This window comes from Ascidiella aspersa, chromosome 7, assembly GCF_963924565.1.
Source record: "Ascidiella aspersa chromosome 7, kaAscAspe10.2, whole genome shotgun sequence".
In the NCBI taxonomy this organism is placed as follows: domain Eukaryota; kingdom Metazoa; phylum Chordata; class Ascidiacea; order Phlebobranchia; family Ascidiidae; genus Ascidiella; species Ascidiella aspersa.
In genome coordinates, this window is record NC_139453.1 from 10,778,489 (window position 1) to 10,801,463 (window position 22,975).

Here is a 22,975-nt window from a genome sequence, read left to right on the forward strand (position 1 = left end):
ATGCAATGTGTACAGTGTTCCACGAAATCGAGTTGACGTTAAGGTGAAATGTAAAGTGGAGTTGGATTAGTCGTTTAAATTGTATGCATTTGATTTGAGTCCGGCGCGTCGAAATAACAGAACAAAAATTTGGTTTGCAATTTGGGTTGTATCACAACGTCTGTAACGGAGTAAAATTTCGCCAGCCACATATATACTAAAGGACGTTTTATAATCACACATATGTATTAGACTTTTGCTTCTGTAAAACACCTCGATTTATCAAAAATGCTTAGGTTGTCTGTTAACATTACTGATTTGAAAATATTCGAAACGTTTAAAACGCTGCCTACTTCTGTATGGGCTTTGATATTCGTAGTACGTCGCACTACAACCTCCAACCATTACGCTCAAAAGTTGCTTCTCTTATGCGGCAATTAAATAATGCGTTATACCAAATCACATGAAACAAATCAATTGTATGTTCAAGCAGTTATTGCTTCTATTGGCCCAAACACAAAATAAAAAAGCCTTGTAAAAAGTCCATGGCCCACCAAAAACCTTAAAAACGCTCTCGGAATATTTAACGATTTCCTCATGCGTTTATTTTTGTTTTAGGTATATTTTTATGTCGCAAGTGTTTTTGCCTAGTATTGAAATATCGGACATTTATATTACTGAAGTAATTTATTGATGTTGAAAATCAATAGAGGGTTCTTCCAAACGTTCAAAATGCTCCTTACTTCTGTATGGGCTTTGATGTTCCTATTACGTCTTGCTACAACCTCCAGCCCTTAAGCTCTTAATAATTTACTTCTAAATTAAATTTAACTATTTTTCTCAACAAACTCGTTTCACATTTTTAAAGACGAAATGTTCTCCGACGATGACGTTGACAACGCTAGCACAACAGCGACATTTAGCGGCAAGAAACAGCAACAGCGAAGAAGACGGAATCACGGAGCGTCGCGAAAGTCGCCCGCCGATCCATACCAGGCCGAAACCGACCGTGATTGCGTCATAGGCGATGACGGCATCGGAATGTCTGATGACGTCATCGAGAGGAGAGCGGACGGCGGTGCCACGGCGTACACGCAGGTTTGTTGGAAATTCTCTGACGCGCAAAAGAGGCGGGATTTCAAAGTTTGAACTAAGTCGGTAACATTTGTCCGAGTTTATTTCTGCTGCCAAGCCGTGTACATTGGAGCGGGTGCCCGATACCAAGTGGTTGTATCGGTACATTCGATTTCAAATTATTATAGGAATTTCCAACATGATTTGTTATCAAATTCATCAATTTAACCTGAACGGAAAATTTGAAAAAAATATGTTTACAATTGGATGACACATTTTATGCATTTTTCTGGATCGGACCTAATATTGACGTCATTTGTTTTCGGTTTGGATCGAGATACTTTTGTCAAAAATATCGAATTTAATTTTTTGGGCAACCCCGGTTACCTCGATTATTAATTTACCTTCGATTGTTAATTTAAAAAATATTATTTTCCAAAAAGTGTAGGCCTATTTGTAAAAACAGAAAACGCTGCGAAAAAAACACAGACTACGATTGAATTTGAAAGTATATAGGTATCGGACGCCACCAACACCACCTTTGTATCAAACTAACTATAGTATCACTATACTACACAACCGGACTTAGCTATCGATCCCGATCCGATATTATCCAAGATCCCTAACTTGCCCTTGCTTTGTTTTATCCAAGTCCCAAGCTTCGCCGCATTTTTCCGTTAACAGGTTTCGAAACTCCTCATTCTCACCCATTACACTTTCTTTTTCTGCTCTAGGGTGGTTTTTCTTAATCAGGTGAATGATTCACCCCAGGGTGAATAAAATTTTTGCAGGGGTGAACCAACTAAAAGGGGTGAACCGTCAGAAATAGATGATAGCTTGCGAAACAACCGAAGTCATTTTGTGCTGTTATATATAGACGAGATAGTTTTATCATATCATGAGACAAGGGTGAATGAAATCTGGAGATAGATGCTAGGGGTAAACAAAACTAAAAAGTTTACGATGCACTTTTTCAGGGCAACGCGACCATTGAGAAGCACGCCGACTCTTCGATGACCAATATCCGGATCGGGTCGAGGACGACCGGACGCAATTCCCAGGTCGCAGAACACTGGACCGACGCCCATTATCGACAAAGTGCGGGCGGCAACGGCAACTCGGCGCAGTGCACCGCCGTCACTTTAGGTTTGTTTTTGGCTTTTTGTTTCGCTGGCTGGGTGTTGTGTATTGGATCGCTTTCAAACGTTTCGCGAACGAATCAAGCTGTTTGTACGGTTGGTCATACCCGGGGCGAATATTTGGCGTAACGCTACAGTTTTAGTCGAGTTATTTTTGAAAACCACTTCAGGTAAAAGCGTGTTTTAAAACGATAAATAGAGTGTTTGAAATCATTTGCTAAAACAACTTAATGGGAAGTTAAGCCAAGTAAATCGTTTTTAAAACTATACACTGTGTTAACTAATGTTCCTTGTTACCCAGGTTTCAGAAGAGTAGCAAACCAGCAAAATATAGTTTCGCTTAAAACGCCTTAAACACTTGGTAATTTACCTTTGCTGTTTAAAGGCTTGCTTTTTATTTCCAGTTCCAAGTTCGTTTTTAACCATACAGAATTTTTGGACTAGACTACAAACGCAGAAGTATATATAGGCTCAAGAAGGGTACATTTGTTTCTTTTGTTTTATGAAATAAATGATGTGGTTTTGAAGCCTGGTATTGGATCCCGTGGTGAAAGTTGACTCAAACTGTCCGTGTCGGTTAAATAAAACTATCAAAAATGTTTGTAACAAAAAATAGCGGAGCGTATGTCAAAACGGATTATTTATTCAACCGTGTATTACTAAGGTATACTTGCTTCTGAACAAGAAATTTACGTTTTATTTACATTCCTTCTCAATTTCTCCCCAAGCTAATATTCCTGTAAAGTATAGTGACCGAGATTAAACTAAATTCTTCAATAAATCTAGCTTTTTTAAATTGGTCTATGGCCCACCTAAAATGTTCTTATGGCCCACTGGTTGAGAACCGCTGGTCTAGAACGTCTCAATTATCTCCACACATTTTTTCTTTATTAGTTTGTTTCTGATTAGATTTTATTTATTTAAAACATACTTTACCGCATGATTTTAGGCACATCGGGGCCCAGTACCACACCAACCCTTTCCAACGTGTCGCTGAACATGAAGGGGGACAATAATGACGACAGAACCTACGTCACAACTCCCGCCATGGCCAGCAGGCCAGTGCCTCCCCTACTTCGATACTTAAGTGCAAAACAGGTGAAATGCTTCGTGTTACTGAAACCTTTTTTCAAGTGTTCCAAGAAAACGTTATTGTTATTTTTTGTTAAAGGTTATGATTTTGTAAACGAAGTCTTATTAAACCTGTTATTTTGACTTGAATTTCGCATTAAAATATTTGTATTACTTTTATTTTTTTGTTGTTGGGGGGTTCTAGGATCTTTCTGTCGTCATAACTTTTGTAGTATTTCAATTTTTTGTTTTGATATTTCTCAAATTATTCTGTCGTCGATCGTCATAAAATTTGTAATTAGTGTTTGAAAAAAAAACATTTCTTATTGTTAAATGATGTTTTGTCGAACACTGTTTCGTATTTTTCAGGTTCACAACAAGAAGAAATGAGCACCTATCGCGTACTTCAATCCATCTTAAATTACCTTTTCATTCCCGTACTTTAATCTGCCACTGTGATTCCGTCTGCTTTTACCTGCTTTTGCAAAATGATAATATTTATGTTCGCATGTTATCGTGCTGTTTGTGACTTGGCAGCTTAGAGCAACTCCTATTTTTATTTCTCTGGTAAAATTGAAAGAAAAAAATAGTACCAAGAACTAGCCAGACTTGGACAACTAGATAATTCTAGTTTTCTAATTCATTGAATTAGAGCAAAATGCGGCTAATTCTAATTCTAATCTAATTTGTGAATTGCTTGTGTAATTCTAGTTCTCAATCTAATTCGGATTTTACCAAAAAATGCTACTTTGTCCAACGGCATTTTTATTCTCTTAGTCAAAACAAAGAATTTGAACTCAAACTCTTTGGTTGGAACGTAATTTTTACAGTCTGAAAAGCATATTCTTTATGCTAAAAGGCATCAAAACTATCACACATATATATATTTACCATTTACTTTCTTATTAGAATAATTTACGATTTACTGAAATTGATTGCATATTCAAATGTAATAATTGTAGTTCCAATTCTAGTTCCAATTCGATTTTTTTAAGAATTTGGTAATTCTAATTCTAATCTAATTTGAGAAAACTCAAAAAGATTTAATTCTAATCTAATTTGGAAAAACTGAAATGCTCTAATTTTAATTCGAATCTAATTTTGAAAAGCTAAAAAAAATCTAGTTGTCCAAGTCTGGTACTAGCTAAATATATCAAGTTACTGGGCGTAAATGCTTTGTTTGTTTTGATGATAATCCAATATTAACATTAGAAAGCTATTTTGACTACACCCCGCAATCGGTAATTGCCTTTTTCCTTTTGTTTCGCTTTACAGCAAGGCAGACTTCGCGACCGACGGTTTTAGCTCTGCTTGTATATGCTTTCTTGTTTTGCAAACAAATGAAAGCTTAGTCGACGAAGCAAAGTGCTGCAAATCGTGCTCAGTTCTCTTATAGGTGATCGTGATCGATTTTGCTTATAGGAGAATCGAGAAGGAAGCCAACTGTTGGAATTGTGCCACAGCATAAAATGAAATTATGCCTCGTTTGAGTTGTTAAGTCCAACGATTCGCAGACTGATGTGTGTTTACAGACCGTTTGGCTGAAAACAGAGATAGCCGTTATCTAGTATAAGGTTCCCATGCAAAAAAATAAGATACAAAATAGCCCATAACAACAGAATCATGAAACGATAATAATTTTTTATGATGGAACAACCTAAATAAAACTATTTTCAATGAAAAAACAGTTTTCATCATATGTGAGACCCCCCCAAAATATTATAAAAACAGCAAGCAGATATACGCATAAATTCATCAAGTTTATTCATAAATTTTGTTTTGTCAATAGACAAATACGATCTAGTATTGTGGGACAATCAAGGCGCAGCAATGCGTTGTTACACAGCTATAATACGCTAGTGATATTTTAGGTTGAAATCCTCTTAAAAATCATGCCGGTATTATGTGCTAATCCTAAGGCTATGTGTTGAACTATAGGCCTACCAGGGATGGCGAACAACTGACACCACAGATTTTTAATGACATACTTGTCTCTCTAGATTAAAAATACCGAAATGTTTTCCATCATTTTCAGAAATAGATCAATTAGATAGTACTATATAAATCAGGGCTACCCAATCTGTTGGTCGTGCAAAAGTGTTTTAGGGGTGACGAGTAGGCCTACATTAACTGCACTTCAACGCCTGCAGAAACGCCGATATTTTAACCCAAATTACGGTTAAAATAAAGCTGGAAATAGCCGGAAATGATCTCTTAAATGCAATTCTCTTTTCAAAAAATAGCGAGCAGTTGCACCGTGGAGGGTCTTAGCATCCCGTTAAAAATTGTTATCGCGGAATTTCAATAACAAGATAAGAAAAAGGGCTGCAGAATGCCCCCGGACAGAAAACAAACGGCAGATAATTGCTGCATTCTTACTTGGGAAAACGTACGTTTAGCGGAAAAGTCCGTTAACAAAGCAGTGTAGCAAAAAATAAACGCTATTGTGTTGGGGAACGCTTAAAATTACTGTGAGATTTAGGCGAAATGTTTTGATGCCCAATTGCATAAAAGTAGATTCGGAAACGAAGAATGATTCCGTTGTAACAGAAAAAACTCTCTAGTATAGAGTACTTGCAAACATATAAATGCAGTCTAAATTACAAAAAGAGCGCAACAGTTTTGCAGGAAACTTGCCATGTATAATGTTTGAGGCTGCCTTTGTAGCATAATTATCCCCTTTTTTGCATTTGTACTTAATTCTGGTGCCGAAAATGTGACTTTTAAGAATGCGCCCCAAATGTGCGTTTATCTATCAGAACTGGCATTCCGAATGAAGCAGTGTTATAATGTTTCAGGTGATATGTTGCTGGGCTCCTTATCGTTTAGGTTTGATACTTTTTGACGCGTTGTTTCGATTTAAAACATTTTTGTGCATTATTTTGATTTTCCACTTTTTGATGCATTATTTAAGCAGATTTTAAGATAGAACTTAAAAATCAAGATGACACTTTAATTTAAAATCACTCGGTTAACAAATATTCAGCCAGCGTTAGGGGCGGTCATACGACTAGGAGATAAGCCACATTGCACTGATAAAATTTCGCTAGCAGCAACGCGAATGACAACGTCAACACTTCGCGGATGTATGTGGCTAATATCCTGTGCAGGTTACGCAGTATAAGTTACGTTAGACAACCGCTTCATCAATTTACTCTATTGATCATGTAATCCACTGTTCCACAAAGACCCAAATACCAAGCTTTAGTATAACAGCGAATCTTTGACTACTTAATTCTTTTCATTGAACTATTTATAATCAAACAAAACAACATATATTAGCCTAAATTTGATTTAAATTTGGTTAATATGACCCATGTCTTAGTATTGCTTGCACATTTTCTTAAGTGTTATTTTGGGTCACGACCCTTAGGTTTAAGAAACACTAATTCAATCGCTTTCAAATTTCAACGGCGGGCAACTTTTTTAAATGCAATCTGTATATTAAAAAGCGTTCCTAAAAAACGAAACTCTTTCTTTTGGGAAACATGTTAAGATAAACAATTGGCCATTGTAGATTTTATTGGCTGGTATTACAACATCAAGAAATGATTTTACTCGAGCGAATTGATGCTATTATTAAATGTCGTATAAAATCGTATTGCATCACGATTGTGGTGACAATTTCTAAGGGCTTTTAGATGTACAAATGATATAGGTTAACCCGAAACCTTATTTAATTTTTTTGGGCAAAAACGCTAAAACTTTTTATAATAAACCATGTTTAAAGTTGCATGAATTAAATTTTAACAAAATCAGTTCTAAAATACATTTTGTGTGAGGCACGTTCTAAGCAGGCCTAAATTTGTTATTCAAGATGTCCCTTTGTCCGATTTTACGGATCCAGTGTGTTTTTTCTTTCGTGAAATGTCAAGGGGAAAAGTACAAAATGAACCCGCGAAAGGTTAATAACCTGGCGGCGTTTAAAAGTGTAAAAAAGTGGGTATATTCTGCAAAGTTGTGAAACCTGAACATTTGGGTTTAAAGGGGTCGCCACCACATAATGTAAAACTATGAACGCGTTTTACAGCTTTACATACCCTCTGCTATGTGGTTTAACGCCAATTATGAAAAATACAGGTTAATTTGCCTTATATAACAGGCCAAAAGTGTTTGTAACACTACAAAGAATTAGCCGCACGAAATTATGCATAAAATGTTATCAATTAGTCCATATAATCAAACTTTAGATTTCTATAGAAGGGGCGTTCGGGTTAAGTGTGAAAATGAAGTTTTAGGCTTTTAAAAGAAATTGATATGTCATGAAAATCAAGTGGGCATATAGGCTAACTTCTTGTTTGTGATCGTTGTAAATGCCGTAACGCAGTTCTTCTTTTTTAAATAAAGTTCAAACCGCTTTTCCGAAGCCTGCCAAATACTTCAGGCCATAGCTTTTAGCTCTGTTTGCGAATAACTAAAGAACTTTTTCACACGAACCACAAGCTGATTAAGGCCGACAAATTGTGGCGGTCCAAGTGCTGGAAACGTTGGTAACTCGATATCTCTGCCAGCGACGCAATAGATTGCAGGAGTCCGAAAAGGCAGCTCACAAGCGTGCTTGGCACGAAATATTGTTTTGACACTCACACCATTTATCAAAGTTCAACGTTGCAGTCGCAGCAGCGTTTCCATCTTAAAACAATTTCTTGCAACTAAAAATACTCGTGCAATGACCCCAGTTATCATTTGTCTTGCCTGTTTCGGTAAAGCCGGCAAAACATGGTTTAAAACAAACGAGGTAGGCTGTGGTTGTCGGGTGAAAAACGTTTACTCTAACCGCAGGTACACATCTCATTAGCTTAACCCAGTGTTTCTTAACCTATGGTTCGGGGTCTCCGTTTGATTTGGTTGGTCGCCGACTAAAATATTTATATATGTTTGGGTTTTTAATATTGATTTTGAGAAAGATTTATCTAAATTTTCAGCAGAGACATTTGGGTCGCCAAAGCTTCGCTGTTGTAGTTACGCTTTCGTTTTTGGCTCGCAGCGAAAAAGTTTGAGAATTACTGACCTAAGTCTTACTGCTGTTCGTTTGTCAAATTCCAAAAAGGTTTTCCTAAGTTTTGATTGAACTTTCTCGGCGATCAGAATGGTTTCCGTCCAGCGCAGTTTCGGTGCCGCCGACTACGTGATTTTCGGCCTGATGCTGGCCTTTTCCACCGCAATCGGATTATTTTTCGCCATCAAAGACCGAAAGCAGAAAAACACCGACCAATATCTGCTGGCCGGAAGGTAAGGAATACCTCGACAGTCGTAACTGCATTGCTTTACAGGTTTTTTTTTTTTTTTCAAAAATGACGTCATAATTTGACGTCACAATCAAGGAGACTTCAAAAATATGCTGATTTTTTCATAAATTTAAATCAGAATACAAATAGACTTTTAGAAATATGGTGATGATGTCGATAAAACGGAGTTAAAATACATTCAGTGATGAAACTTTGTTTTTAATTAAATTATTTTCTTTAAAAAATTGATTCCTTCTTAAACATCCACTAATATTTAAATTTGACCTTCATGGACCTCTAAATATTTTCACGAACCCCCAAATGATGATCTATTGATCCTAGTTTAAGAGCCCCTGTTTCAGAAGTTTTACGGAAACTTTTATCGCTGTTATCCATGTAAATATATGTATGTCCAATTTAAGAGCTGTACCAATACAGTTTTGTTTGCCAATCCTTTAAAAGCAGGGCTGCAAAAACTAGGGGACAAGACCCTACAGTGGCTAAAATATAACCAAATTTTAAAACAACAAGATTAAGATCAGAACGACATGAGATATCTCAGTATTTTGCCATATTTCAATACACTGGGGTCAAGTTCACTTTTAAAGGTCCATGCGCTTATTTAATTTTAGGAATTTAATCGAATCCTAGATTTTGCGGGATTTGTCAGCCACGTAGGAAAAGCGACCTATCGATTTGTCTGATATGACCAGCGTAATATTGACCTTATCATTAAAATGCGACAAAATCAACGACACTTTAAAAGTGGCGAAAAGCGCTAAGGATCAAGGCCATCCGTAACTGATTTTTGTCAATTTAAACCCAACAGATCTATCCAAGGTTAGGGCCTTAAATTAACCTCGCTTATTAATATGTACAAACAGCAACTGATCATAGAAAAAAAGTTCCACGACGTGTTGCCCATATCATGACAACCGCGGCATCAATTCAAATCACTTCACTCGCCTTGACGTATTTCCTTTATTTACGTCACATCACGAAGGGGCAAATCCGTAAACAGCGGCAAAGATTTGTAGACCCGTGTATACACTTGGGTTTTGCTTGGTAAGGCGTGCGTCAGCAAGATACCGATTAGCTTACGGGGCTACTTGAAAGTTGCCGCCAACAAAGTAAACAGCAGCGACCGTAAAAACAATTAAGAACCCAACATCCCCGGCCTTTTGGGCCCGAAACTGTTTGCCGATAATCACGTTCGAGTAAATAGTTTTTTGACCCGTAGAAAGCCCCCCTTGTTAAAATGTGACGCTAGCTGCATTTGGAGAATTTTAGTGCACCCTGGCTTTCTTCTGAATACGCTGATGAACCAGCCAGACATCTTTTGTGCATCAAACCACGAGATGTTTTGCAGAAAACTCACAACCTTCAAAATTTACTCGGACACAACTGAAACGAGAAACTTTGGATTACTTTGTCTTGGACTTCACTTAAAAAAAACTTGTTGTTAACATGATGCCCCATTAAACTTTCTTTGCTACGTGGTTATGCAATTTTATTTTTACCTAAAATATTTACGAAAGTCACATTTCGAACAACAGGGTTTGTGTCAAATGCCATTTAAAAGAAACAATCTAACTTAGTTGTAGATTGTATCAAATGCTTAAATCTCGACTTGTATTTTATCATTGACGCGAACGATTTTTTGTTACAGTTGTCTATAGTTATTTCTTTTTTTAAACATATTCAAGTTTTATTTTTTTTATATCAAATAACTTTATACTATACCCAGATTTTCGCGTTTCTGAATTCAACCTCGTACCTTCACTTAGTGATCCCAGATTCCCTGTATACCAAAACCTATGGCAATATCCATGATGTTCTTTTCTGTGCAGAACGATGAGTCCATATCCCGTGGCGCTCTCCCTATCCGTCTCCTTCATGTCAGCTGTGCTTATATTGGGAACACCTGCTGAGGTCTACCGGTTCGGGGTAGCCTACGCTTGGTGAGAATTTTTCCTTGCAAATATCGCTCAAAACAGTGGTTCTTAAACTGGGTAAGGGGTATGTTTGACATTTTTAGATGTATTTAATTACAAATTTTCAGGGCAATTAAGTGTATTGTAAGTTTTAACAGTTTTAACAGTAAGGCGTAATTATAGTCAATTGAATTTTCCACAGGGGTGACACTATAAAAGGTCAAAAACCACTGGCTTGTAGAGCATCCAAATGTGAACAATGTCTACGTACTCACTTTCAGCCAGGGCTTAAGCGCCTTACTTTAAAGCAGTGTTTCTCACCTTTTATGGCTAGCGGCACCCCTCAGAATTAACAAATAGATTGCGGCACCCCTACAAGATTTTTGTAGGTAATTTAAAGTCACAATAATAAGCGTAACTGGAACAAAATACATTAACTCTACACAACATAGGAAGTTGCAATTGGATTTATTCCTCTCTAATCTTGACAAAAAAGTTTTAAGAGTTGAGCAAAAATCAGACTCTTAAAGATTCTCAAATATCTCTCCGCACCCTTGAGCATTAGAAATGGCACCCTAGCGTGCCGCTGCACCCCGTTGAGAACCACTGCTTTAAAGGATGTTTTACTAAATGGCTAACCGTTTAAATAAACGGAAATACAAACAATTTTGTTATCAGGGCGCCATTATTTTAAGAGATTACGTCAAAAATTGTGTCATATTACGTCAAAGATTACGTCAAAAATTATGTCATAGCGAGACGTCTGAAACAAGTACCCTCGGGAAATATAAGGTTGTCTTACGATGTTGTGCACAATAATGCAACTGGAATCTTCTTTTAAATACATCAAAAAAATATGTGGGATAGCCCGGTTGAATAGGGACATGACCTTGGAAACAATATAACAATTTTTCCTGTACGGCGTATTTATAAATATTAATTTACCTGAACGCCGTTCCAGACCGTTTCAGCTGACTTTCACCACTTAGCCTAACCATGTGCTATACATACGGTATCAACGCAGTCTGAAGTCCGCATACACAAATCTAAGCTGGTTAATACTGTTAAAATTTGAACCGGTTTGCTTTGCAGGTATATTCTCGCATTTCTAACCGTCACCATCATAACTGCAGAAGTGTTCATTCCAACGTTTTACAACATGGGCTTGTCCAGCGTATACGAGGTGAGTCTTTATAATCCGAAAATTATTTTTTGTCATTTGGTAAGTTACTCCAACGCGGTGTTGTGCTTTAATTATAAATCGCAGTTATGTTTGACAAAAGGTTTTGTTATATTTGAATGCTAATTAACAGGGGCATGTCATACTGAAATCCCACCCTTATGAAGTATGGCCGACATGAGCGTAATTCAAGCGGTGACAATAAAACCTATTTAAATTATTAAATTGCTAAAATACTCTTAAACGGCTCTATATTGCAAAAAACGTTTACCAATTTAGATGTCTGAAATAGGGCCTAAAAAACCTTACTCTCAGTGTAGTTTTCACTTTTGCGGTGTCCCCGAAAATAGATGACATTCTCCAAAAATTAAAACTAATAATGCTCTGTTTTCACTGAACGTACAAAACCATTTTAAATCCCAGAAAACGTCAACCATTTTTTGTCACACAGTATCTGGAATACCGCTTCAACCGAGCGGTTCGTTTAGCGGCAACCCTCATCTACATGATTCAAACCATTCTTTACATCGGCATCGTCGTTTACGCCCCTGCTTTAGCTTTGAATCAAGGCAAGGTGTAACCATTTCTTTTCGTACTAAAGTGTTTTACTGATTTTCTATTTTTGCTGCAGTGACCGGTTTGAACCTGTGGGGTTCAGTAATCGCAACGGGACTGATCTGCATCTTGTACAGCACTTTGGTAAGTATTTGTCTCTTGAGAGCGGTCTAGCAATGACTTAGGTTAATGACTTGACTTAAGTGCACTTATATTTACTATTTTCAAATGGATTTACTTGACTTAATTTATTTGGGTAAAATGACTTAACTTTACTTATTGTAATTCAGACATTAACACAAGACTGAGGTGTTTTAATTGAATGCTTTTCTGTAAAATTGTTTTTTTTATACAATATTAAATGTAATGAGTGTTCACGTTCTATTTATTTCGGTTTTTGTGTTTGCTCTGCGAAATATTGATCAGAATGGAAGATGCTCAACATCTTAAAAGTTTTGTGTTATGTTTAAAGAAAATGATGCGACTTAAAATTGACTTGCGTAACTAATGAGTTGGACTGGGATTCTTGCTATTGAGTAAAATTGACTTGACTGTGGCTTAAATTATTTTGCAAATAACTTAAATGAAGTGACTTGTTTAAAATACATTTTGAAAGTACTTGTTTAAAATACTGGTTGGAAGTAAGTTATTGGAACTTAGATGTAACTACGGATTTACAACATACAATGACGAGCTCATACTAGGGTTTGCCTGGACAAATTATGCCGCTTTTCATTAAGAAAAAGTGAATCGAAAATAACACTCAAACATCTCAAATTTTGTTTTTACGACAAGGTGCATAACAACCGCTATGTGTTGTTTCTTTCTGATCGTCAGAAACCTCTCCTCAACTACTTCTTTTGTGACCACTCGCAATTTGTCACCTGAGCGAACTGAGCGCGCCGAGATGTTTATAGAGTAATATCTCCGAATTTTTACACACTCCTTTTACTGGCTATACCTTTCCGGCAAACAAACTTTGTCCTAACTAGTCAAATCCTTGTCTAAATCGAGTTTAGAGTTACGCTTAAAAACTTGATTTCCTTTTACCGGCCGTTTGTTTCTATGACATCCTTCAACCGACATGGTAAAAAATTGTTTTCCGTTAAAGGGAGGACTTAAGGCTGTAGTTTGGACGGATGCGATTCAGTGCATCTTCATGGTGATGGGCTTCCTCTCGATTTTAATCAAAGGATGCAGTCTCCTTGGAGGATTCGGAAACGTTTGGCAAAAGAGCGCCGAAGGAGGAAGACTCGCTTTTTGGATGTAAGGAGAAAAGTAGCAGTTTAAGCGTGTCATTGACTCTTATTTAAAGGCTGTAGAAAACTGATTAGAATTTTGGGTTGAGCAGAAGTTTAGAATGAGCAGGTTTAAAAGAATGATCCACTTGTAGCGTTTTTTTATCATTTAATTTCATGATTTTGCTCTCAACAAAAGATAAAGGTAATATTACGGGCCCATAGAAATAAGAAGCCATTTTATAAAGGCTATACTTAATCAAGCTGTGTATATGTATTAAGAGCCAGTGAAAGATTCAATAGCAGGTCAAATTGTAGAAAGGGTTAATGCCCTGTTAAATATGGCGTTTATAAAATGGCTTCTTATTTCTATGGGCCCGTAATGTAACTTTTATCTTCTGTTGAAAGCAAAATCGTAATGTTTGTGTATGAGTTATTGTATTCCTAACTTATTATTAATCATCACTCCAGTTGAACCAAAGTAAACAATTTCACTTGTCAAAAAATACGCCAGGAATTATAAAAAAATGGAGAAAGTCAACTGCAGTTGACATTACCTAAAAGGTAAAATATATTGCAGCCCGTTGTGAGTAAAACCGTTCCGTTTTCAATCTTTGAAGATTCGAAACCGACCCTAGGATTCGACATTCTTTTTGGACAATCAACGTTGGGGCAGTGTTCATTTCCCTCTACCTTTGGGCTGTCAATCAAGCCCAGGTGCAAAGATACCTTTCGTGTAGAACATTGAGGGACGCCAAACTGTAAGTAAATTAACCTTATATTGAATCCGTGTTTGGTTTAGTATGTTATACCAATGCCAACATTGCTTTTTTATGAACTAATTTAAAGAGATCTAAACTCTTTGCTGAAGGGCTAGATCGCAGTTGTTATGTACACTTATGTGTATAACATTTTAGTGACTTGGTACAGTTCTATAGATTCTTGTCAATATAAAGTTCAGTGTATTAAAAAACTTACAAAAAATGGTGTCATGGTTGCTTATTAACTTGCTCCTCTCTGTGCCTGTGGAGCTAATTTTGTAAAGCAACTGTCCCGCTAGTGCCGAGGGTAAAAGTTCGAGACTCTCCGCAGGCTATAGTTCTCTCCCATGAAAATCCTTAGTTAATCAAATGATTCACTTCGCCCCTTAAAGCTTCTGTAACATGAAGAAATTCACTCATTTTTGAAGAAATTCACTAATATCTGTTTTTAATAATTTTTTTCGACAGGTCCATATACTTGAATTGGGTTGGTCTGCTTATCCTTAATGGGCTTGCAGTTCTGTGCGGACTAACCATGTACGCCTACTACACAGGGTGCGACCCGGTATCGATAAAACTGGTCAAGAACTACGATCAAGTAAGTTTACTTTGCAGTAATCCCCGGTCTTTTGTACCAGTGTTTTTCGAAACTACAAAAAAGCAGGGACGTGTTTGTTCGCATAGCTCTATGTCTATAGTATTTTCCGTTATTCAAGCCAATGTGTTTGTTGTGCAGTGAAATTCTTGTCATATCAGTATAGTTGACCTGATATTTATTCTTTTAGCTAATAGCCTACATGACGCTGGACATCTTTAGAAACAACCCAGGAGTCCCTGGTCTATTCCTATCAAGCGTCTATTCAGGAAGCCTAAGGTGCAAATTATACAGAAATTTTAGAAATATAAATGTGTGTCTGAGGTATTTCATAGCTGTCGATACCAGATGCAAACTGGTGGTATCGGGTCTGGTGCGATACAAAATTAATTTAGGCATATTATCCATGCCTTGTGATCTAACTGAGCGTTTTCCCTTAACAGGGTAATTTTTTTAATATTTTTATTTGATTTAATCTGCGTTTATTTATTTACAGAAATGACATTATTTGTATCGGAATCGGAAATCCTTATTTGCAACAATATCGGGCTATCAAAATAAAATACGAGTTTCGGAATGTCATAAATAGATAACTAGCAATCTACTGGAAAACAAAGCTTCAATCGTCATCAGATTTGGCCTAAGGGCTAAGGCGAAAAGGCACTATATGTTGAAATGATCTCTTCGGGAGTATGTCTGCGCAAAACAAACGCAGCTATATGAGTAGAACACGCACCATTAACTATAGGACTCAAACGGGTACGGGTAAATGCGGCACAAACTACAATAAGAACGAAAAACCCCAAGTAACCGTTAGGAACTACAATGATGTTGCAATGTGGTTTTGGGTCAGCGCAGACAAAGTTATCTGTTTTTCTTGCATGTTACGAGTGTTTTTTTGGTAAATATACTCTCAGTCGATCACGCTTATCACCTTGCTGCCGGAACTACAAAGCACACGTTTAATTTGAATTTTGAAAAAAAAATGCAAAAAATTTGACGTCAGTTCGACCATGAAATTAAGAAACCTTTTTTATTCTGTCAAGTGATTTTTTCCTGGAATCTGTCAGTCCTCAATCACGATTTAATCCTGGCCGCCATTAGGCCGACATAAAAGACAATGCTCTGCGTTGTTTTCCATTTTCCCCGACCGTTTTGAACGAGCTTACCGACATTTTGCCAGGAAATTAAAAGTGACGTCATTTGAATTTTGCGCAGTTCTGTGTCGACGGGAATCACTGCCCTTTCAAGCGTGACCGTCCAGGATTTCCTGCGACCCTGTTTCGATTGGGACGAAGAAAAGTACTTCTGGCTTTCAAGGGGTAATGCTGCAAACTTTCTGCATTTGATTCTTGTTTAAACAAGATATTCAGGTGGCACTGTACAGGGCATTTCTACTTTGACCTGATGAAACAAGGTTGTGCGAAAGCTTGTAGAGAATTCAATACAATTTATCTTTACAAAGTGCCACCTGATTGATTACCCTGTTTAGAATTAGATAAATACGGCCATTTACAAAGATTTTTTTTTCAACAATTTTCTGTTCACCTGGCGTGTTTTTGTAACTGTGGGTTTAGTTATTCCAAACGATTAATAATTTTTTATGGCGTAATTCTTATACTAAATTGCATGGCGTGGTAAATTTGACCGTACGCTAGCCAAATTGTACTACCAGATTTGCAATTGTTTAGCTCTCTGATTGAGGTTAAATGCAAATTATAACGCTATATTTGCGTTTTGGTCAACCATTCATTGTAGGTTTTTTTATTGTTCAATTTTTGGGTAAAACTAAACGGGTTCTTCTTGCAGGTAAGAATTCTATAAAAAAAATTTAACAGTGTTCACGGCTATTTAGCAGCATGAAATAAGGCGTCACAAGTTTACGTCAGAGCGTGCCGTCATAAAAAAGTAAACTTAATAACACCATACAATTTTACAATACAAAGATGTTACCGATCCGCACAAGCACAAATCAATCCCTTTTCTTGAAAACTTAGGCGAAAATTTTTATTTTGGAGAGAATCACATGGTTATTTTATATAGTGACACAGAAAAAGGGCATTAAGTAAACAATTTTATCTAAATCTGCGTTTTCTTTATTCAAAATACAGAAATAATTCGCGTACAGTACAGAAAATTTCTACATACCGTTTAGATAAACTAACATTTTAGGATATATGGTACGTAGAATGCCAGTCTTTAAGGTTAAAAATGTTTTTTTAAGGCTAAGACATATCACAAGAAAGTTAATGTATTGCAAAAAATTGCGCAGTAGATAAAACTGTTCGAAAAACAGTTTTAGGGAGGCCATTACTTCGTGCCCCTATAGGCCTAGATCCGGCCCTGATGGCGATACACGATGTTTCTTGCCAAATGTATAGCGATTCGACCAGTAAACCCGATACCTTTCACAAGCTTCAACAATAGAAATCACTAGATCTAAGACGTTTAACGAAATGCCAGACATCCATTAAAACAGGTGTGTCCAACATAATAAAAAATGGCGCGCAAGCCCCCCAAAATACCTAATTTGTTATTCAGTGAATTGACAACAATTTGCCAAATCTGTTATACAGCCAATTGCCATCGTTTCACAATATTAAACAACTGCTACAATAACGACGACTAAAAATTACTTCTGATATCATAACATTATACTGTAGTGGAGGCTAGCACTCCCTTAATTTTAGCCTATACAAGCTTTTGGTCAAATATGAATGGTTTGCTTTATTAAATAGAGAAATGTTTTTTCATGTACAAAAAAATATTTTTATTACTTGTAAAAATGCGCTTTCAAAATTCGAAATTAGTTACTAAACTTTGGCGCGGGAAGAAGTTATAAGATAAAAGTGGGCACGCCGGTATGTTTGAGTTAGCCACCCCTGCATTAAAAGATCAGTTTGTATAGAACCAATTTGGAATGAGCGAAAGTGTTTGAGTTCGTTGTTTACCGAAAAACCAAAGAAAAGTGCCTGCTAAGTCTTGCGGTTTGCGTGGGTTGAGCGAAAATCTGACGAAAGATCGTATCGTCACGTAATCTGTCCCGTTGTCGGTTGAGTGCCGTTACTAATCGTCCCTATAGTCCTATCGACTCCTGTGTGTCAAACGATTATGCGTGACTTGCTTTTTTGTGGCGACCTATAGCCACAGGAAGCATCGCCTGACAACTTTATTGGCCATGACCGTGACCGTATCTCTTTCCAGTGTTGTTTTAGGCAAAAGTTAAATACTGAATGCACTGCATAAACTCACTTACTATTCTACGGTATTGTAATTAAAGTATCGTGTGCACGAGGTTCTCGAAAGATTTTGGCTGGACAACTAAATTTTATTTAAGGACAAAACAAAACTCTTAGGATTTACATAAACAACCTTTATCGGCATTTGTTTGTAAATGTGAAATGCGGTTTCGAGTTGCAAAACTTTTTTGTTTTGATAGCTTGCTTTAGTATCTGTTTAATATGTTTAAGACATATACATTATTTCCTATAAAATGTTGTGTGACATAGTTTACTACTTTTTTGCTTGTTGTTTTTTTTAAGTGTTCAACGACATTTCGACACAAAGATGATGTAGCTTTAATTCCACTCGCTTATTAGAATTGTTCCATTGTCTCAACAAAACTTCTCTCCCAGCATAAATAACGTTTAATTCCAGGCTTGGTAGTGGTTTACGGTTTGCTGAGCATTTTATTTGCCTACCTCACTTCAAAGCTGGGGGCTATTCTTCAGGCAGCCATAAGCCTTATGGGGATCGTTGGTGGACCCATTGTGGGTCTTTTCACCCTTGGAATGATTTTTCCATGCGCCAATTCGGCCGTAAGTAGAATGATTGTACCTTATTTTATTCTGTTATGCTGTATATAACCTCAAAAGTAGATACCGATTATTGCTGATAACTTGTTGAAGCAGCTTTTATAAAAGATTATATACGTTTTTAATTGTGTTTGTCAATCTTGCAACAAAACTAAGCTTACACGTTACTTACACTTTATACAATAAAAAATGGAATGTTCGATTGCGTGAGACAAGTTATTGTGATAAACCTTAAAAAACACTATATGACCAACAAAATTAAAACGTGAAGTCCCAAAAGGCTTCACAGAAAGACTAAATAAAAATATATAGAATGGAACTTCGTTTTCCAGCATTTTGTCTGTTTAGAGAACTTAAAACTCTCGTTAATTCCCAACATTAACATAAACAATACGATACCATGTTACTAGCAAAAAATATAGTGTAAAAAACATTAAAATTTTGCATACCTCCTCCAGGGCGCCCTTAGCGGCCTTCTAGTCGGTGTAGCTTCGTCCACGTGGATCTTTGTCGGTTCCAAAATCTACCCACCGCCGCCTCATTTCGCCCGACAGCTGTCCTACAGCACCGCCGCCTGCACCAATCTCACCAGCGTCGCGCCCATGACGACAGTGACGTCACCCTTCGAGGACGTGACGTCATCTCTGGTGACGTCGCCGCAGGAGGCACCGCCCGCCATCGCCCAGCTGTACGCGATGTCGTATGTTTACTACAGCGCGTTTGGCTTTCTTTTCACGATGGTGGTGGGGCTGACTGTCAGCTTTGCTACAGGTACAATGTTGAACCGCCAGTGAATAATATCGGAGTACTAAACATTAAACAGCAATTTACTATTTTTCTGCTGGGAACGTTTTATGCTAAAAATAAAATAAACAGAAATATTCCATTTTTGTAAACGTTCAAACAGCATTCTTAAACTTAAAAAAAATTGAAGCTTATCATTTAGAAAACATTTAACTATGTCTGCCATGTAAGAACAAATGAAGTGACATCACGCCAACGTTATATTTCAAAGCAAACCTATAGATTTATGACTAATAGTCAATATAGTTTTACCTCTATCCTTCATCGTACTTGCTAGTTGCTTGTAAAATTTTGTTTAAATCATAAAATAATTAATGAAACCACGCGTTAAAACGGTCAACTTAAACACGCACATTTAGGTGGCTACAAAGGCCGCAAAAACGTGGATCCCCACTTGCTCTATCGCATTTGCGATCACCCGATTTTCCGCTGCTTGCCTCAAAAGGCGAAAGACTTTTGCAGATGCGGGGCTGAAGAAGCAAAAAATGTGGAAGAAGCCTCGGATTTCAACAACCCGCACAAAGAACACGCCGATCCTCTGGTAAGCAAGCGACATATGAACACAGTTTTTTATTAGTAGATTGAGTTTACGTCTTACTAAAACCTTCAGCACAGCAATTATACTCCAAAACTGAGTTTGCAGCAACGACGTACGACTGCAATTTGGCAGACATAAAAAAATGTCGACGCATTATTATTTTCAGGGCTGGATTGAAAAGCAAATTAAGCAAGTGTTTATAGGGCACCAAGGGAGGGGGGCACCACAGAAATCTTCGTAGTCAAATTTTCAATTGTGCCTCAGTGTTTAATGAAATAATTCGAGTTGGTCAGACTACTCAGGCCTAAACAGTGGCCCGGTTAAATGAATTTTTATCACCTTAAACCTCTCTATATTTTCGATTGATTATATCTTATGTGGTTTATTATGTTTATATTTTGAATGACATACATAAGGCATCGAAGTCTTGGGGCCCCTAAAAAGCAAGATTCGACCTTTAAGATAGTCGTAATGACCCTTATCAGTTTTTCATTTAATGAACAACAAATCCTAATGTGTAAATCCCTAAAGTAAACCTTTTTCCAGAAGCGAAATGTTTATTATTATTTGTTAAAGAAAAATGTATTCCTCGTCATTCAAAATAAGGAGTTGATAATAATTTCATGTATATTTTGTGCAGATAAAAAACGGCGCCACTCGAACGAACCTTTCTGAAAAGTCCGAGATGTTGTGAAGGTGTTGTCTTTAATTTTATCAAACTTATCTTTGTTAAATGTGTGTATAAAATGCGACTGCGAACTAAATATCCAACAGTTTTGCCACAATTTTACGTTCTTCCCCTTCGTATTTTATATTTTATTTGTCTTGACGAAGCACATAGGCGAAATGTATCACGTTTGCATTTGTGAAACCATCAATGGTCCACTTGACCAGAGGAGTCCAACTATACATTTTAGCCAGTGGTGGGATTCAATTTTTTGTCAGCCAGTTCTATCACAAAAGTCATATTTTTCAGCCGGTTCTGTTACAAAAAGTCATATTTTTCGGCAAATAATTAAAAGTAGTTGCAATAACAGGATGCAACCCCAGGTTCCAGCAAAAGGTTGGAACCGACTGAATCCCATCACTGCTAACAGCGACACTAAAAAGCAGTCTTCTCATGATTAGAACTTATGACGCAAAAAAGTAAAACTGTTACAATTAAAAAAATTAACGCTATGTTAACTTGACCATTGCACAGTTTCAAAAACAGCACGTGAACTACTTGGAGCTTCAAAATCGGTGTATAAGATAAGATGCAAAAATCCATTGACAATAACCAGTAATGCTAACAGGTTCGCCGATCTCATAAAGTTCTATAGAACCAGTGCGAACCGGCTGAATCTCACCACTGATTTTATCATTTCATGACTTACAAATAGATATTTCTTGTTCATTTCTACAATTCCGTTTCTTTATGTTTTGCCATTTTCTGAGTTTCTTTGGTTGCAACTAAATCTTTTTATGCCACCCTTCACCACAAATACTGGTTCCGGGGCTTTCTCCATAAAATCTACCTGTTTTTTCCAATGATGCGCTAAACCAGAGCCCCGCAACCGGTATGCCGAGGCACAGTGGTGCGCCTTGCGACCAGGGCTATGAAGTCGGAGTCGCATTCGGTTTGTTTCGCTGGAATCGGACACAGGACTCGGGACTCGAGTAAGACTACGTAAAACTTACCGAGTCCCGATTCCGACGTACCAAATTTTCAAATATGATATGGTAAATTGTAAATGCGGATGAGCATATATGCCGGATATTACCCCTATATGAACGGATTGCGGAATATCCACCGTATTTAGGTAAATTGGCGGAATACAGGCGAGTTAGTCAGAGCCGGGGTCGGGACTCGACGAAATCACACGTTTGACCAGAGTCGGACTCGGGACTCTTAAGCAGGATAAGGTATTTTGGGAGGAATGTAATACAGCAAAATTAAAAGACAAATACATGTAATACGACAATTTTTTTGCGCCTTGTGTCGTCTTCTCTTCAATTGTCTAAGAGAGGGGCCCACACTGATGTCCGTGCTATATTCCTATATAGAAAACCTTATACTCAGGCGATATTGTATTTATTTTTTTATCTTGTCAGTCATATAATACCACTAGGCCTGTATAATTCAGTCTTAATAATGCCTTTACGCTTAAAAAAGTGTTTTAATGGTGTGCTTCCTTTTATTTTACCCATAGACTACACGGTATTTCTACCTGTGCTATACTTTGCATATTTACCTATATGTGGTTATTCTCTACCTGTATATTATACTGCATATCTATTCTACCTATACATGGTATTTCTACTTACATATTACCCCTTGTATTTCTATGTTAAAAATCGTTTAAAGAAAAAATAAAAAAATCTACAACCACGTATATAATACACACTTTTTTTTATTTTAAACGAGAAATGCTTCTAAAAGGTTTCTTGAAAAACGTCAATAACTTTGCATCACAAGAATTTTTCGTTTCAGACAAAACATGATTGTCGGTCACAATAATTGCGACAATTCGTTTGCATGGTTACTTCGTAAAAAAGCGAATCGCAACAACAGATAGTTTATGCATAAACAAGTGAGTTTTTTGCGGGAGTCGTCATAACGATAAATTCAACATCCAGGTTTGTTAAAAACGTATAGTTAAGAAATCGAAAACAAATTTCCTTTGCAAGGTTTCAAACACCAATTTAAACCATTGTTTAAATCAGTGATTCCCAAACTGTGTGCCGCGAGAGATTGTCAAGTGTGCCGCGATACTGTTTGAAATTTGGAAATGAGAGTTATTTGCATTATCAAGGCATACACGCAAGCATTTTAAACTTCAATACGCACCACCCATTACAAATTAATCATATTGAGACATTTACAAATAATTCGTCGTGTGTTAAGGGAGATTGTAAAATTACTCTATTGTTGTTCTGTTAAATGGGTGCCGCGAAATAGTTAAGATTTTTTAGTGTGCCGCGAGCCAAAAATGTTTGGGAACCACTGGTTTAAATCGTTATCAGTGTCCTAACACGTTCGCATTTAGACAATTATTTTCAATACTCCTGGGAAATTTCCGGC

General features: G+C 37.0%; 2 protein-coding genes across 3 annotated transcripts in view; both read left to right on the plus strand.

Annotated features, from left to right (window-relative positions):
* Positions 1-4,548, plus strand: part of LOC146137748 (uncharacterized) — a 63,701-nt gene extending 59,153 nt beyond the window's left edge. The window contains exons 34-37 of the mRNA XM_083393415.1: positions 848-1,077; positions 2,031-2,199; positions 3,142-3,290; positions 3,633-4,548. Of these exons, the coding sequence (XP_083249541.1) occupies positions 848-1,077; positions 2,031-2,199; positions 3,142-3,290; positions 3,633-3,653 (569 nt within the window). The 3' untranslated portion in view covers positions 3,654-4,548. The remainder of the gene's footprint in view (positions 1-847; positions 1,078-2,030; positions 2,200-3,141; positions 3,291-3,632) is intronic.
* A 2,167-nt stretch (positions 4,549-6,715) lies between these two features.
* LOC146137751 (sodium-coupled monocarboxylate transporter 1-like) lies at positions 6,716-21,763 on the plus strand. 2 transcript variants are annotated; one of them, XM_083393252.1, is made up of 14 exons: positions 6,716-8,495; positions 10,342-10,452; positions 11,518-11,608; positions 12,057-12,174; positions 12,237-12,304; positions 13,272-13,426; positions 14,019-14,159; positions 14,628-14,757; positions 14,945-15,033; positions 15,973-16,076; positions 18,412-18,572; positions 19,028-19,340; positions 19,733-19,914; positions 20,552-21,763. In XM_083393252.1, exons 1-14 carry the CDS (start codon positions 8,353-8,355, stop codon positions 20,603-20,605), a joined length of 1,860 nt encoding a protein of 619 aa, XP_083249378.1. In that variant the 5' UTR covers positions 6,716-8,352; the 3' UTR covers positions 20,606-21,763. The 2 variants fall into 2 exon arrangements, with proteins under 2 accessions (XP_083249378.1, XP_083249379.1); XM_083393253.1 differs by lacking the exon at positions 6,716-8,495 and having other exon boundaries at positions 10,392-10,503.
* The last annotated feature ends 1,212 nt before the right edge of the window (positions 21,764-22,975 follow it).

Excerpts from the sequence above, each read along its gene's own strand:
- LOC146137751 (XM_083393252.1), top strand. The coding sequence starts at position 8,353 with ATGGTTTCCGTCCAGCGCAGTTTCGGTGCCGCCGACTACGTGATTTTC. Across the intron at positions 8,496-10,341 it reads CAATATCTGCTGGCCGGAAG|AACGATGAGTCCATATCCCG; the intron begins GTAAGGAATACC and ends TTTTCTGTGCAG. Across the intron at positions 14,160-14,627 it reads ACATTGAGGGACGCCAAACT|GTCCATATACTTGAATTGGG; the intron begins GTAAGTAAATTA and ends TTTTTTCGACAG.